The sequence below is a fragment of the Littorina saxatilis genome, linkage group LG4 (assembly GCF_037325665.1).
Source record: "Littorina saxatilis isolate snail1 linkage group LG4, US_GU_Lsax_2.0, whole genome shotgun sequence".
NCBI classification, from domain to species: domain Eukaryota; kingdom Metazoa; phylum Mollusca; class Gastropoda; order Littorinimorpha; family Littorinidae; genus Littorina; species Littorina saxatilis.
Genome location: NC_090248.1, coordinates 9,812,298 through 9,828,102, shown reverse-complemented (window position 1 = coordinate 9,828,102; position 15,805 = coordinate 9,812,298). Strand labels below are relative to the sequence as shown.

At 38.8% G+C, this 15,805-nt stretch overlaps 1 protein-coding gene across 1 annotated transcript in view; it reads right to left on the bottom strand.

Moving 5' to 3' along the window:
- LOC138963931 (multiple epidermal growth factor-like domains protein 10) overlaps nucleotides 1-13,392 on the bottom strand; it is a 33,886-nt gene extending 20,494 nt beyond the window's left edge. The window contains exons 1-2 of the mRNA XM_070335793.1: nucleotides 13,232-13,392; nucleotides 10,186-10,257 (exon numbers count right to left, since the gene is read on the bottom strand). Of these exons, the coding sequence (XP_070191894.1) occupies nucleotides 10,186-10,257; nucleotides 13,232-13,289 (130 nt within the window). The 5' untranslated portion in view covers nucleotides 13,290-13,392. The remainder of the gene's footprint in view (nucleotides 1-10,185; nucleotides 10,258-13,231) is intronic.
- Nucleotides 13,393-15,805: the final 2,413 nt, after the last annotated feature.

Sequence of the window (15,805 nt, the reverse complement as noted above, 5' to 3'; positions counted from 1 at the left end):
AAGCCTATTTTAACATACTGGAAACTGGTAATCTTCCAGTAGGTATTAATTTAGTTTTACTAAAGCCTGCTGGGACACAAGTAATGGGTTAGTGCATTTGTAAACAGGAATCGCTTGACAAGTGGCCCCCTTCATCCCCCCCTTCCTCGTCCTGATATGGCTCTGCGTAGTCGGCTGGACGTTAAGCAACAAATAAACAAACAAACAAACAAATGTTTATATGCAATGCATTATTGCAACTATGCTGCAATTTCCACACTATATTGTTTTTCCCATTTTTGAGTGTGTATACAAAACCATAACCCTTTTTCTTATTACTATTTACATTATGTACGTCTGTAAGAAACAATAACCTTGTCAATTTTACTATCTATATTCTGTGCGTCTGTATTAAGTGTTTGTATAAGGGACAGGTTGTAAGATTAGGCTTTGCCTAAAACCTCTATCCTTTGGTAATAAAGTTCAGTTTCAGTTTCAGTTTCAGTTTCTCTCTCTCTCTCTCTCTCTCTCTCTCTCTCTCTCTCTCTCTCTCTCTCTCTCTCTTCATTACACACACACACACACACACACACACACACACACACACACACACACGCACACGCACAAACGCATACGTATACACGGTATCGTACACACAAACTCACACACAGAAAACCATCCGTGTATGTATATACGGTATCATGCGAGAGAGAGAGAGAGGGAGAGAGGGGGAGGGGGAAAGAGCGAGCGAGAAAGAAAGAGCGAGAGAAGACAGAAAGACAGATGAAGAGAGAGGGCGAGGGTTGATGATAATTAGTTTTAACGTCCTCTTAGAACCATTTGGCCTATCTTGGGACAGGTAGAGTTAATATGCTTTTTGTGGGGACAAGACACTGGACAAACATGCAAACAGAGAACACATATGATCGTGTTATATATCTGGAGGTCTGTTGTTGCGATATTTCGAAATAGGGATGGAAGTAATGATTGTGTACGCGGAATGTGGTTGGACTGGAGCGGTTTTGTAGACTTATTTGCTTTTTATGTATGTAGAATATGTTTATATGTGTGGCTGAATAAGTTATAAAAAAAAAATTAAAAAAAAATCTCAATTAACTTTTAGCCAAAGGAAAATATTGAAGCAACCTGCTAAAAAAAAAAATATATCAGAATGGGGAACTTAAGTTCAGGTAGGAGGGCAGTATGTGGTTAAGCCTTGTTTGATCAATTGAGTATAGCTATGCTTTGTGTTTTAGACGCTTTAGTTGTTGGGCGTGGGAGGGGAGGGGGGGGGTAAGGGGTCGGTGGGAGAGAGGATTGAGGGGTGGGAAGGAGGAAAGGGGATGAGGTTTTCAGAACAGATGTCCTATTTCAGCCTTATATATTGAGAGACACAGGGTGTATGCTGGCTTCCATTGAAGCGTGCAATGTTTATCTAAAAACTCATGGGGTTTCAGTTTGTGTTCGTTGACAAGGGTGTGTAGGTTGCGGAAATCTTGTTGGAGTGATTGGCAGCGGTCAAAGAGGTGTAAAAAAGATAGCAACTGTCCACATTCACAGAGACGGGGAAAGAACTTGTAAGCGCATCCATCCGTGCGAATTCTGCGAAGTATTTTAAGGATTTTGGGGAGTGTAGGCCTGTTTTGTTTTGTTTGTCGGGGCAGAATAAGCCAACCATGGGCATTGCCTTCTGTTTTTAATTCTGTTTCCCAGTGACACCAGGCAACTTTGGCCATTTTGTGTTTTGCTTCCGTCTTTGTTAATTTTAGGTCATGAAATGCTGCTTGATCTGTGACAGCCTCTTTTGCTGCTCTGTCAGCCATATCATTGCGAGGGCGAGGGGAGCGGGAGAGACAAGGAGAGAGCGATGTAAGAGGTACAGAGAAAGAGCGATTGAGAGGTGCAGAGAGAGAGGGGGAGACAGAGAGCGACAGAGAGACTGAGAACTCGAACTCGAACTCGAACTCGAAAACTTTATTACCGAGGGATGATAGCATTAGGTCCATATGGTCCTTTCTTACAGCTAGTCCCTACTATAATACACACATGAAACAAAGAACAAATATGAAGAATAAAAAAAAATAAATAAATAAAAAAAATAAAAAAACCAATAGGGAAAGGTATAACAAAATAAAAATTAAAAATTCAAAATTGTGCTTGTTAATGGAATAGAGAGAGAGAGAGAGAGAGAGAGAGAGAGAGAGAGAGAGAGAGAGAGAGAGAGAGAGAGAGAGAACTCAGAATGATTTATTATACTACGGCCACAGACTCGTATACAAACCACGGGGGATGGTGGAAGAACAAAAGAAATTAAAAACAACACACACACCAACAACAACCATGAAATAAATACGTGGTGAAAAAAAAGAGAGAGAGAGACAGAGAGAGAGAGAAAGACAGAGACAGACAGACATACATATCTGACAGACAGCCATGCAGACAATATATACACACTCACACGCACACACAAAGGGAAGTGTCTGCCGTTTGAACATGTAGTATAGTGCTATCGACACGTAGCGTTATCGACACGTAGCGCTACAGTACATTGGTTTTTCAAAAATAGTGATATCGACACGTAGTTCTATTGAGACGTAGTGATAATGGCATGTGTGAATTGTGGCAATAGCACTACGTGCCGATAGCACTACTGTTTTTGGCAATTTGTGTCGATAGCACTACAGAAAATAGCGCAAACGATACGTAGCACAAATGACACGTAGCGCTAGCGCTAGCGGGACGCACCGAGGAAAAGCGAGCTTTGTATTTAAAAAAGCAACTCTTGTAAATCTTGTACGACACAGCAAGGCATGTAGTATTATCTATGCGACATGCATTTCCAGTATTTGAATAGATAATACGACATGGCTATAGTGATAGAGTGTCTTTCTTTGCAAAATCTGGCCACACTGCCACCATACCACTTGAGGACACAACGACGGTTACCACTGATTGGCATGTCAAACTCTGTAATCCTTATTTCTTCCAGACGTGTTGTAAACGGCGTCCCAGAACGGGTGTCCGTGATAGTCTGCTCCATAACGAAAAACACAGCGCACAGCGCGCACACAGCAGCTGTAACTTTTGACTTTTTAGCCGCAAATAGTGTTCAGCTTTTCACCCACCCACCACACTCACATCACTTAGACCATTGGTTTTGTTCCCGTCCGCAAAGAGCCAGTTGAAGGGAAAGCAGTTTTAGAACGCCGAAGATTTACGAGGGCGTTGTGTTTAACCAACCCCAATAAACGTGGTCGGGTGTTATGAACAGCTGGTTTGAGAGGATGGTACAATGTGTACATGTTGAGGAAGAAATGTTCCCGAACACTGTAGTAGACAGATTGGTTGTAAGTGCTGTGGAAAAAACAGATTGCAAAACATAATGAGTGGCCTTCGTTTCTCTTCAGCTTTGCTCTTCTTTGAATTTTCCTTTTTTTAAAATCATTTTACATACGAGAAATGTTTCTCTGCCAGTCTTATCGTGCACTTTATTTCTCAAATATAAAAGTCAGTTTCAAAGCTTAAATGTACGCACAAGTAATGGTTAGTTAGGTGAAATGTCGTAATAAATTCTTATTCACGACTTACTGGACCCAGTAACCCAGCATAAGTAACACAAGGTGAAATTTTGTTTGGGGGACAATGAACTTCCGGTTACAAACACGTAGACAAAACACATGGAAACTTCACTACAACATAGACTGCTTCTCTGGACTGATCAGCACACAGAAGCCCTGTTTGCCATAACCTAGCTACAGCTATACTCACGTAACAAGGGCCATTCAAGGTATAGCCGATGTCACATGGTCCCGGGTCTGAATGAGGTCTTTTGAGAGGATGGCCAGTTGGGTGTCGGCTGGGAAAGGATTGGTCCAGAAAATAGCCCAGTTTGATTGTTGGTATGCGTTTCCGTTTCTGAGATTCTAAATAATTATGGAACAGCCTACGTATATCCTTGGTAAAAAGTTCTCTCACAAAATGACCACATGCTACACCGCGTGGGAAACATATTTAACCATTTCCGATTGTTCTATCCGCAGAGACAGCAAGCGATTCACAATCACTTTCAACTGTGGAAAAAACGTGAGGCAAATGCGTCCCTTTGTTTAAAAACATGGCGTCCTGGTTCATTTAACGCTGTTGTGACGACAACTTTGTTGATTCTTGTCAAAAAAGCCGGAAGTTTGTTGTCCCCCAACAAAGGAGAAAGGCGAGACTAATGATGGCGGCCACCATGCACTAAGTCCCAAGCTCTACTGCAAGTCGTGAATACTCTTACCCCTCCTGTAGATGGTGATGTTGGTGACGGTGTGGTTACGGCCCAGGTCCACCTCCCACCAGGCGTCGAAGTCACGGAGATCAGTATGGACACAGTTGGGGTTGCTTCTATTCAAAGTCCTGAACGCGGTGTTGATTTTCCCATTAACTGCCATACAGCCTGGGCCTGACATCCCATCACCACCGTTGTAGGTGCTGCTCATGTTGGCTGTTTTTCCATATGCTACATCCACTTTTCACGAAAAGCAGAAGACGACTAATTAAAATTGAAATTGAACCGTAGACATGTTCTTATTGGAAAGACACTTGTTATACTACTTCAAGACTCAAGACTCAAAGACTCTTTTTTGGTATGTACTTTTCATTTCCAACACAAACAAATTTAATTAATGACGCACTTGTTTTGTTTCACACGTTTTACTTCTCGGCGGATTAAGACAATTAGATGAGTTTAGCTAGCAAAAACTCAGAACAAACACATATATGTTGTTAAATAAAAAACATATTCGTAATCTATCAAACAAAGGGAATTATACTGTCACCAAATGCAACGCTTGACAGTAGGTGTAGTCCAGGACGTCGCTCTCAAATAAAGGTCAAGATGAATAAATCCCTGCGCCTTGAATATGTGCGCGATATAAATTGCATAAATAAAAAATCAAAAAAATCCCTGCGCTTAGAACTGTACCCACGGAATACGCGCGATATAAGCCTCATATTGATTGATTGATTGATGATTAACCCTTGATTTTTACACAGTGGTACATGATCCCCAAATCGATGTTAAGTCTTATCCGACAAGGTAATGTTAAAACAATAGCACCATACCCCTGACAAATATTCTTGGCGAATTTTGACCAGTGAATGTATAGCTGTTGACTGACATATGTTACATACTCTGTGACCTTGCAGTTATTATATCTATTTTTGTTGTTGCTGTTGGTGTTGGTGTTGCAGTTGTTGTTGTTGTTGTGGTTGTTGTTGTTATTGTTGTTGTTATATTTAGTCAAGTTTTGACTAAATATTTTAACATCGAGGGGGAATCGAAACGAGGGTCGTGGTGTATGTGCGTGTGTGCGTGTGTGCGTGTGTGTGTGTGTCTGTGTGTGTGTGTAGAGCGATTCAGACTAAACTACTGGACCGATCTTTATGAAATTTGACATGAGAGTTCCTGGGTATAAAATCCCCGAACGTTTTTTTCATTTTTTTGATAAATGTCTTTGATGACGTCATATCCGGCTTTTCGTGAAAGTTGAGGCGGCACTGTCACGCCCTCATTTTTCAACCAAATTGGTTGAAATTTTGGTCAAGTACTCTTCGACGAAGCCCGGGGTTCGGTATTGCATTTCAGCTTGGTGGCTTAAAAATTAATTAATGACTTTGGTCATTAAAAATCTGAAAATTGTAAAAAAAAATAAAAATTTATAAAACGATCCAAATTTACGTTTATCTTATTCTCCATCATTTGCTGATTCCAAAAACATATAAATATGTTATATTCGGATTAAAAACAAGCTCTGAAAATTAAATATATAAAAATTATTATCAAAATTAAATTGTCCAAATCAATTTAAAAACACTTTCATCTTATTCCTTGTCGGTTCCTGATTCCAAAAACATATAGATATGATATGTTTGGATTAAAAACACGCTCAGAAAGTTAAAACAAAGATCGGTACAGAAAAGCGTGCTATCCTTCTTAGCGCAACTACTACCCCGCTCTTCTTGTCAATTTCACTGCCTTTGCCATGAGCGGTGGACTGACGATGCTACGAGTATACGGTCTTGCTGAAAAATGGCTTTGCGTTCAGTTTCATTCTGTGAGTTCGACAGCTACTTGACTAAATATTGTATTTTCGCCTTACGCGACTTGTCTTTTCTTTTCTTCTTCTTCTTCTTCTTCCTCTTCTTCAGGGAGCATAGCGTACGTGTGAGGACTATCTCCAGAAGCTTTATGTGCTGTTCTGTTCTTACCGTTGTAACGTCCCATAAAGGTGCTGACTTTCGTTTGTGCATTGTTGATGGTGAATGCATGTTAATTTATTTTTAATATACTTTCTTATGTGATAACCAATGTGCTATATTTTCTCAGGACAAAGAACAAATGTTTATTTTGAATGTTTTATGTATGTTATTATTACGGACACAAACGCTCAGCAATGCAATTTCTATTTTAGAGATTAATAAAGTTATTGTATTGTATTGTATTGTATTGTCTTATGGGGGACCATTTGGTTAACTGAAAGGTACACGGGGGACGTCCGGGGCGTGTGTGTGTGTGTGTGTGTGTGTGTGTGTGTGTGTGTGTGTGTGTGTGTGTGTGTGTGTGTGTGTGTGTGTGTGTGAATAATATAATATATAGAATAGAATAGAATATAATTTATTGTCATCAACCCTTAAGGATATTGACACAAGTTGTACAATAAATGAATGGATAAATAATGTACAAATTATTTCATTCAATATTGAAACAATTAAAAACAAAGGCTCCAAGCAATTTTTGAATTGTTTCGTCTTTTTGAAATAACAGATCGCTTAGTTTCCTTAAGTCACAGTTTGATACTTCTTCTTCTACTAACTTTTTTCTAATATTGTTAAATTTCTTGCAATTGTCTAGAAAATGTAGCTCATCTTCAATTACTTTACATGTATTACAGAGGCGATTCTCTCGCAATATTCCTCTATGACGCCCAGTCTCAATTTTTAAAGAATGTGTGCTTGTTCTTAATTTTGCTAGAGCTTTTCTATGATTTATATTTGAAATATAAATTAAATAGGCTTGTATTGTGTATCGTTCTGTAATTAGTGAATAAAACTCAAGTCTTGAACATTTTTCAGATTTTTTTGTTTTTCCAAAATAAAACGTATTCATTCATAATTTTTTGTTGTATAGCAAATTGTAATTTATTAGCATTAAATGTAAATTGGTTTTTCCAAACATGCTCAAATCCTACAAGTGATAATAATTGTTTAATAAATTGCAACCATGGACTTGTTTTAGAGCTAGATATCATCAAACTGTATAAATGATGTAATAAAGACTGTTGATTTGAATCTAAGATATGTCCCCAAAATCCTATGACTTGTGATATCATCTTTATACTTAGTGGAAATCTTCCCAACTCTCCTAAAACTGGAAGCCACATTGCTTTCTTGTGTACTCCTAAAATAAATCTACAAAATTTTATATGTGTAGATTCACTTGGACATTTATTTGATAAGCAATTCTCAAAAACTGAATGAAGATTTGAGATATCTTTCTTGTTAGTAAAATTATATGGAAACCAAACCTCAGCTCCATATGTTAAAATTGGATGTACTAACATGTCAAATAGATGTAGTATAGTTTCTGTCTGAACATTTTCATTTATAAATGCTTTACGAAGATAATACGCTGCTTTGTTACCTTGCTTATTCAAATGATCTTGCGTTAAATCAAAATTACCATTTTTATGAAATATTACGCCCAGATATTTATATTGATCTGTTACTTGTATTATGTCCTCACCACATTTGAATGTATTACTTATCTTGGTTTCTGTACGACAAAAAGGTATAATCTTAGTTTTTTCCGTGTTAATTATTAGTCCCCATTGTTGGCAGTAGTTGTATAAGAAATCTAGTTTGTTTTGTAGTCCTTTCTTGGTTTTCGATAAAAGAACTAAATCATCTGCATATAAAAGACATGATAATCTATCAGATGTATTTTCATGAATGAAAGGAGAGTCCTTATCTGGTAGTCCATTAGTAATATCATTGATGAAAATATTGAAAAGAGTAGGACTTAGCGTATTTCCTTGATGAACTCCTTTTTTGATAACAATTTCTTTTGAATATTCTCCTTGAATTCGTGTACATATTTTTGAATTATTGTACATATTTTTGATTATTTGGTAGCATTTTCCCTTAATGCCATTCTTGTATAATTTGAGCAAAAGTGCATCGTGCCAGACGTTGTCAAACGCTTTTTGGAAATCTACAAAGCAACCATAAAGTCTACCGTTTTTAGTTTTTATGATATCATCAACAATGTTTTTTAGAATGAAAATTTGGTCTGTGGTTCTATAGTTTTTACGAAATCCTGCTTGTTCTCTTAATAAGATGTCATTTTTTTCTAAAAACGAAGATATTCTTGAATTAATGATTTTACAAAACAATTTTCCGAGGTTATTAGTGAGAGTTTTTCCTCGATAGTTACTTGGATTAAATGGATCCCCTTTTTTATGCTGATGCCATTTTTCCATTCTTCTGGATATAAACCAGTTGAAAAGATCAAATTGAATATTTTTACAAGTATTTGAATAGTGCAATTTAAACTTGATTTGATAAGTTCATTGATTATTTTATCTTTTCCTGGTGACTTTTTATTTTTCAATGATTTGCATGCATTTCTAATTTCTTCTTCTGTTATATCCTTATCTAAGGTAGGTATCGAATGTTTTTCAGGAATTTTATTCAATTCTGAGATAATTTCTTGCCGTCTTACTTCTGCAACTTTAGTTTCTGTCCCTATAAGGTTTTCCAAATGATTTATCCATTTCATAGGATTAATTTTAGCAACATTGTTTGCCTTTACTTCTCCAATTGTTTTTAATTCCTTTAACGTTTTCCATACCGAGTTTGGATCTTTATCAAAGTCTTCATTTAGTTTACTTACTAGCTGGTTTCTGTAGAGTCGCTTTTTTTTTCTTTTAAGTGTGTGTGTGTGTGTGTGTGTGTGAGAGTGAGTGTGTGTGGTTGTGTGTGTGTGTGTGTGTGTGCTGTGTGTGTGTGTGCTGTGTGTGTGTTGTGTGTGTGTGTGTGTGTGTCCAGTGTAACAAAAGTGTTTCAGAGACAGGTTACTCAACAAAACTGTCAATTTGTGCAGCAATTCTTCATGCTAAACAGTCACCCATGAAATAGTGAATAGATTGCATAAACTGACAAGGTTTCGCTGAGCTTCGATTTATTATAAAAGGCCAGAAGCATATTATAATTAGAAGTTGTTAACGCCCATACCTATGGTTGTACGCTCAGTAATACAAACGCCCAATGGGTTTTCCCAAATGCCGATGTTACTTATATAAAATGGGTAATTCTGGAAAGTCGTTCATTTGCAGTAATCGATAAATATGTAACCCAATTCGATCTTCAATACATAACTCATGGCCTTTTGAATGAATTTAGAGGAATAACATAGAAGAACTGTCTGTTCAAAAAATAAATAAAAAATTAAACATTCCAAAAAAAGTTCTAAATTTGTTCTTGACTGCTAATGGATTCGAACCCGTGACCGCCAAACTAACGAGCTAACCCGGGGATGAAAAGAGAAATTTTGACTTCGAATATTACACGTGAGTTCTCGAGCATGTGTATCAGTATCGAATCGTCAGTATCCTAAGTTCTCCGTTGGTATTTGTGTAATGTACGTTCTGTCGATCTCGCTGTTCGAGGCAAGTTAATATGAATTGATAACTGACACTATGCTCCCGTTCACTTCCTTTCAGTTTAGAAAGCAAACTAAAGTAGCATTAATTTCAAGTGTGACCGACATTGTGTTGGAAGTCCAGCTCCGAAATGTATGGACCAATCGCCGAAAGGCGCTGACGTCGGTTTATGAAAGGATCTCCCTACCCAGAATTCCAAACGGGTTTGGAGATGTTGAAGATGTCGTTCGATACGATGACGCCCAATGGCCGGTTTATTATATAAAAGGAAACACGCGGTTACGGGCGTCTACACGGGCAATGAAGGGGGATACTTACTTATAAGAACATAAACTCGTGTGGAGACTTATAACTGAAAAACATACATGTATGTAATATATGTCTCTGTCTTTCACGAGATAGCGAGTGAGACCCAAATGAGTATGTTAAAGGTTCTACCAGTCGTGTTTACCTTAAAGATGAATTGAATGCTTCTGATATAAGGAAAAGGGCGATTCCATACCTATCCTGCCATCAGAACCAGGGAAGACAATGTTGCTACTGTCACATCCTCCTGTGCAGGAACACGGCTGACCTGTTGATTAAAAAAAGAGGAAAAATATCTATGTTTCAGTCATTAATGTTGTTCACTTGCTGAAGGGGGGCCGGTAGCTCAGTTGGTAGAGCACTGGACTTGTCGCAGGTAAGAATTCCCCACTGTGTTTTATAAAATAATCATATTATGAAAGCACATACATTTTTATCTTAGTTGTTATGTATTTATTGTTAGTAAACATCGGCATTATTCATGTTTTACTTTAAACGTAATCATTGTTATTTATAGATCACAGGCACCTGATGTAAGTAGGTCACACACGTGTAAATGTTGTGCCCAGTCCTTGTTTTTGTTTCTGTTATTATTTTAGTTAGCAGGTCTAGTTGAGCACGTATTAAGTATTATGTACCCACTACTAGTTATTGTGCATTTTAGTTAATGGACTGATGATGTCATTTGTATGGAGTCGACGCACGTGCGAGGATATGTATGTGTGGGAGGGGGGGGGGCGCGGGAGATAGAAGCTTGCTGTATGTTATGTAATGTATATATTGTGTGTGATACGTGGAAATGTGATACTATTTATTTGCATGTATGATACAGGTACAAATGTGATAATTGTAGGCTTATACTAGTGATTACTGTGTGTGATACATGAAATGTGATATGAATGCTGTTTTTATATGTTATACTCTTACTTTCTCCCAAGCGCAAGACAAATTCTTCTATGAAAATTGAAGCCAATAAAATTTGAGTTGAGTTGAGTTGAGTTGGGCGGGGACAAACAAGGCCAACTTAGTGTGCAGACTCAAAGACGGTATCCATGTTCCACCCCCGTGTCACCACTGTGGCACGTAAAAGACCTCGGTCATTCTGCCATAAGTGCAGGTGGATGATTACACCTAAACACGTATTCACCTGGGTAGCGCGACTCGATTGCTGCTAGCTTTCCACTGGGAGGAAGCAACCCAAATGTACCAGCGATGTAATGAAAATGAAATTGAAAAAAAATGAAAGAGAAGTCAGATGTGGCACGATGTGGCAAACATCGATGAAATGAGGTGGCGGATGGGTGGATCTGTATGTTAATGGTCGTACACTACATTGGGGTGTGCACGTTAAAGATCCCACGATTGACAAAAGGGTCTTTCCTGGCAAAATTGTATAGGCATAGATAAAAAAATTTCCACCAAAATACCCGTGTGACTTGGAATAATAGGCCGTGAAAAGTAGGATATGCGCCGAAATGGCTGCGATCTGCTGGTCGATGTGAATGCGTGATGTATTGTGTAAAAAATTCCATCTCACACGGCATAAATAGATCCCTGCGCCTTGAGTCCGAGTCTGGAGATACGCGCGCGATATAAGACTTCATATAATAATAAAGAGCAGTTTGGCTATACAGCAGCTGCTGGAATAGTCGGTTTTTTAGAGGGAAAAAGTTTGTTTTAAATTCAAAGCAACTTGAATATAGTGCCCAAGAAGAAAACGTCTATCTTCAAGTATGACGTCTTGCCAGCGCCAAAACCTCGGGTTACCATTTTTACGTGAAAATGATATTTATCAAACTTTCTGTATAATCAGGAGCGATAATGTTAACCGACAGTTTTTATATTTCAGTTTTGGACTTGGTATACTCACAACTAATCCACAATTAAACATGATCACCCAAGTGGTAAGTACATTTATTTAAAGAAAATTGTAATTTTCAACTCGAAAGAAATAAAAGTCCACGTTATCTTGGGTAAAAAATGTTAAAAAACAAAGGTAACTTTCAGTGATATTTGTACTTTTTTCATGAAAATTCACGTTTTCACGTGAGAATCTAAATTATTTGGTTCTGGCGCTAGTAATAAGCCGTCATATGTAATCCAATTTAAAAGATCTCATACAAGCATTTCAAAAGATGGGACAGACAGAAAGATTCTATGCATTATGAGGCCTTCTTTGTTTGTTAGAGACAATATTGCATAGCATGGAGAAAAGAAAGACAACTCTTTCGAATTAATTACATGGAAGACACGTACAGCATTCAGCAAAGGCTCAAAAGCAACTTTAGATACATTTCTGTTCTATCTGTATGTTTCAAAAAATACAAAATGGCTAGTTTCAAGAATGATGCTTATTTGCTTGCAGGTAAACTGTTACGTACGTATTGCGTATTTGTTTTTTGGCCCGTCCTCTTGATTGTGGTACCGTTGTGTTCCTAAGTCTCTGCACTTTTTTTTTATATAAGGCTTACCGCGAAAAACTGGATCAAACACATGATACATGATGTATGTGCTAATTACTAAAGTAAGTGGGTTTATTTTCGCTTAAGATAACCTACATACTGCGACTTATTGGAACCTGGCAGTGAAGAGGGTATCATCGCACCAGTTGGTCTACATCCTTATGTACCTGTCTTAGTCTACGTATGTTTGGTTTTGATTTTCTGCCAGAGGAAGTAGATCCCAAAATATGAATTTATGGCCGCCATTTGCATTTCCTATGTTTCAAAATATCTATCTTGCAGATAATCAAAACCAAACATATCTATCTATCTATCTATCTATCTATCTATCTATCTTCCTTTCTTGCTGTCTTTGTATCGAGAGAGAGAGAGAGAGGGAGAGAGAGAGAGAGAGAGAGAGAGAGAGAGAGAGAGAGAGAGAGAGAGAGAGGGACGCTTTGACATTTTATTGAATAAACACGAAGGTTCACTTCAAAATGGGTTGGTTGGGGTGAAGGGTAGGCCTACAGCTTTGCGAGACATTAAAAACAATACACAATATTCATCGTTTCCGTCGCGGCATGGAAACCAGTCTGCGTTGAGTGTCTGTGTCTTCTAGGTTTAGCACAGTCGTTCGCATCGTGGAGTGAGATCTTTTATCATCCAAATTGTCAATCACCTGGTGCACTGCCTATTCCACCGCTAATATTACGCAAGATCCTGTCACATTTGTCAAGAGAGAGAGAGAGGGAGAGAGAGAGAGGGAGAGAGAAAGAGAGGGAGGGAGAGAGAGAAATTTACCTTGTGCAGGAACAAACATACAGACGACAAAATAAAGTGCAGCGCGACACAACGTCATTCTGTGCCCTCTCCTTGCCTTCTAGCAGTGTCGACCTCCGTACTCAGATTCGGTCTGACGAAGATTAAATATATTTAGTCTAACCAGGAAGCATGTGACTCGTCTCTATTTGCCTACTGCAAGCACTAATGCAATATCTTCAATGTGAACAAAAACGTTGCCCGAGCCTCTGATATTCTCACCCTCCCTTTCTCTCTAAGCAGCGAATGTTAGTGTGTGTGTGTGTGTGTGTGTGTGTGTGTGTGTGTGTGTGTGCGATCGCGAGTGTGTGTGTGTGTGTGTGTGTGTATGTGTGTGTGTGTGGGTGTGAGTGGGTGTGTGTGTGGACTCCGTTTATGTGTTTGTGCGTGTGTGTTTGTGTATGTGTGTGCGTGCGTGCGTGTGTGTGTGTATGTATGTGTGTGTGCGTGTGTGTTTGTGTATGTGTGCTTGCGTGAGCGTGCGTGTGTGTCTGTTACCCGTCACCGAAAACCCTGGAGCTGCTGTGCAGTGTGTCCTACAAAAAATAACTCACTGCTTGTTTACGTCACGCTTGAGTGGAACAGAATGCACAGCAGGGTGTGTTTGGAGGGTAGAGTATGTTTTACAGGAAGGGGGGAGGGGTGGGAGATGGTGAGTGAGGAGGCCTGGGAGATGTGTAGGTTTCACAAACAAAGATATTTCAGTGCAATCTTTGACGCAACACCATACATTTTGAAAGATCCCTTTCACTCCTCTTGATCGTATACTCAGCGAGTAACCGGCCTATTCCGGACGGTAAAAGAAAGAAAATGAGTGCGTTTTTTTTATTTATCCATGGCAAATAAAATTGATATTGTGTCGCCACATTGTGGTTGCCTGCTCTTTTCATTTCACGAACGTAGACATGATAGAATTGAGGATACGCTGTATAAACAGGCGTATTTACCGACCAGGCAGTACACTTGCACTCGTCTTGAGATTTCAATACTGTTCTTGTTTGCCCCAGAATAATTATGTAGTCACGCTGTGGAGAATGATTAAAAATCCCAACTATCTTCAGTCTTAGCAAGCACACATAACACTTGTCTTCAAACCAAACCATACGGGTGCCGGTTTCACACGCTCTTTGCTTCACATCAACTTTATGACCATGATCGTAGTATTGTAACATTTGTATACAGTCAGAAGTCATTCAGCTTGCAGTGAACATACATACATACATACATACATACATACATACATACATACATACATACATACATACATACATACATACATATTACATACATACATACATACATACATACATACATACATACATACATACATACATACATACATACATACATACATACATACATACATACATACATACATACATACATACATACATACATATTTACCAACATACATACATGCATACATGCATACATACATACACAAGTATCCGTGTACAGACTCACCCACGCATACAAAGCAATGCGGGTACATCTTCCTGCTGTGTTCCTTGTCAGTATCACGTCTACCTCATTTCTTTGTGTACGCAAAACGGGGTGTGTGTGTGTGTCTTTGTTTGTTTGTTTGTTTGTTTGTTTGTCTCTCTCTCTCTCTCTCTCTCTCTCTCTCTCTCTCTCTCTCTCTCTCTCTCTCTCTCTCTCTCTCTCTCTCTCTCTCTCTCTCTGTAAAAAAAAACAGTACCCAAGGTTCTTGTCTCGGTCCTTTACTATTTTCTATCTACATTAACGACCTTACGTCATTGGTTACATGCATAGATCTGTGAACTATTTGCAATATATTGTCCTCTCCCTTACTTTTAGTGGCACGTTATATCTCTGAAATGGACATTTCTGATATCCTTTGTTAGCTCTCAGAAAGTGGGATGAAGAGATTGTCAAAAAGTGGTCGTTGCTCAAATGAGTCGAAGCTGCTCAGCCATCAAGCGCAGGTTCTTTGCCACAGAATCCAGTAGACTAAGTCGCCTTCTGTTTGAGTGTACCAGGCCAAAGGAGTCGGTGCGGTTAGTTTTGTGATATCTTTCAGGAAGCAAGTATTTTCATTAGGCGAACTCAAATTCAACACGGCCGTGCGACACTTCGGCTCCTTGACACACAGTTCTTGGCATTTTGAGGGATCAGAGTTGACGTACCATGTAAAGTCATGATACCACAGGTTTGAGTTCCAGTATTCTGTGAGACCAGGTTGAAGGTCCGATTCTTGACATACTGTAAAGAAACAATCAGTTGAAAACAAAACAATATGTGACTGCGTAAAGAAGCGTTTGTAAATAGTGTCGAGACAAACTCGCACATACGCCGCTTTCGGGAGATGCATGCTTGGTATTTTCGTGTTTCTATAACCAACCGAACTCTGACATGAATAACAGAATCTTTTCCGTGTGCACTTGGTCTTGTGCTTGCGTGTACACACGAAGGGGGATGAGGCACTAGCAGGTTTGCACATCAGTTGACCTGTGATCGGGACAATCTCCAACCTAAACCCGCCAGGCGCGGCCGAGATTCGAATCCACGACCTTCCGATTGGGATGCCGGCGTCTT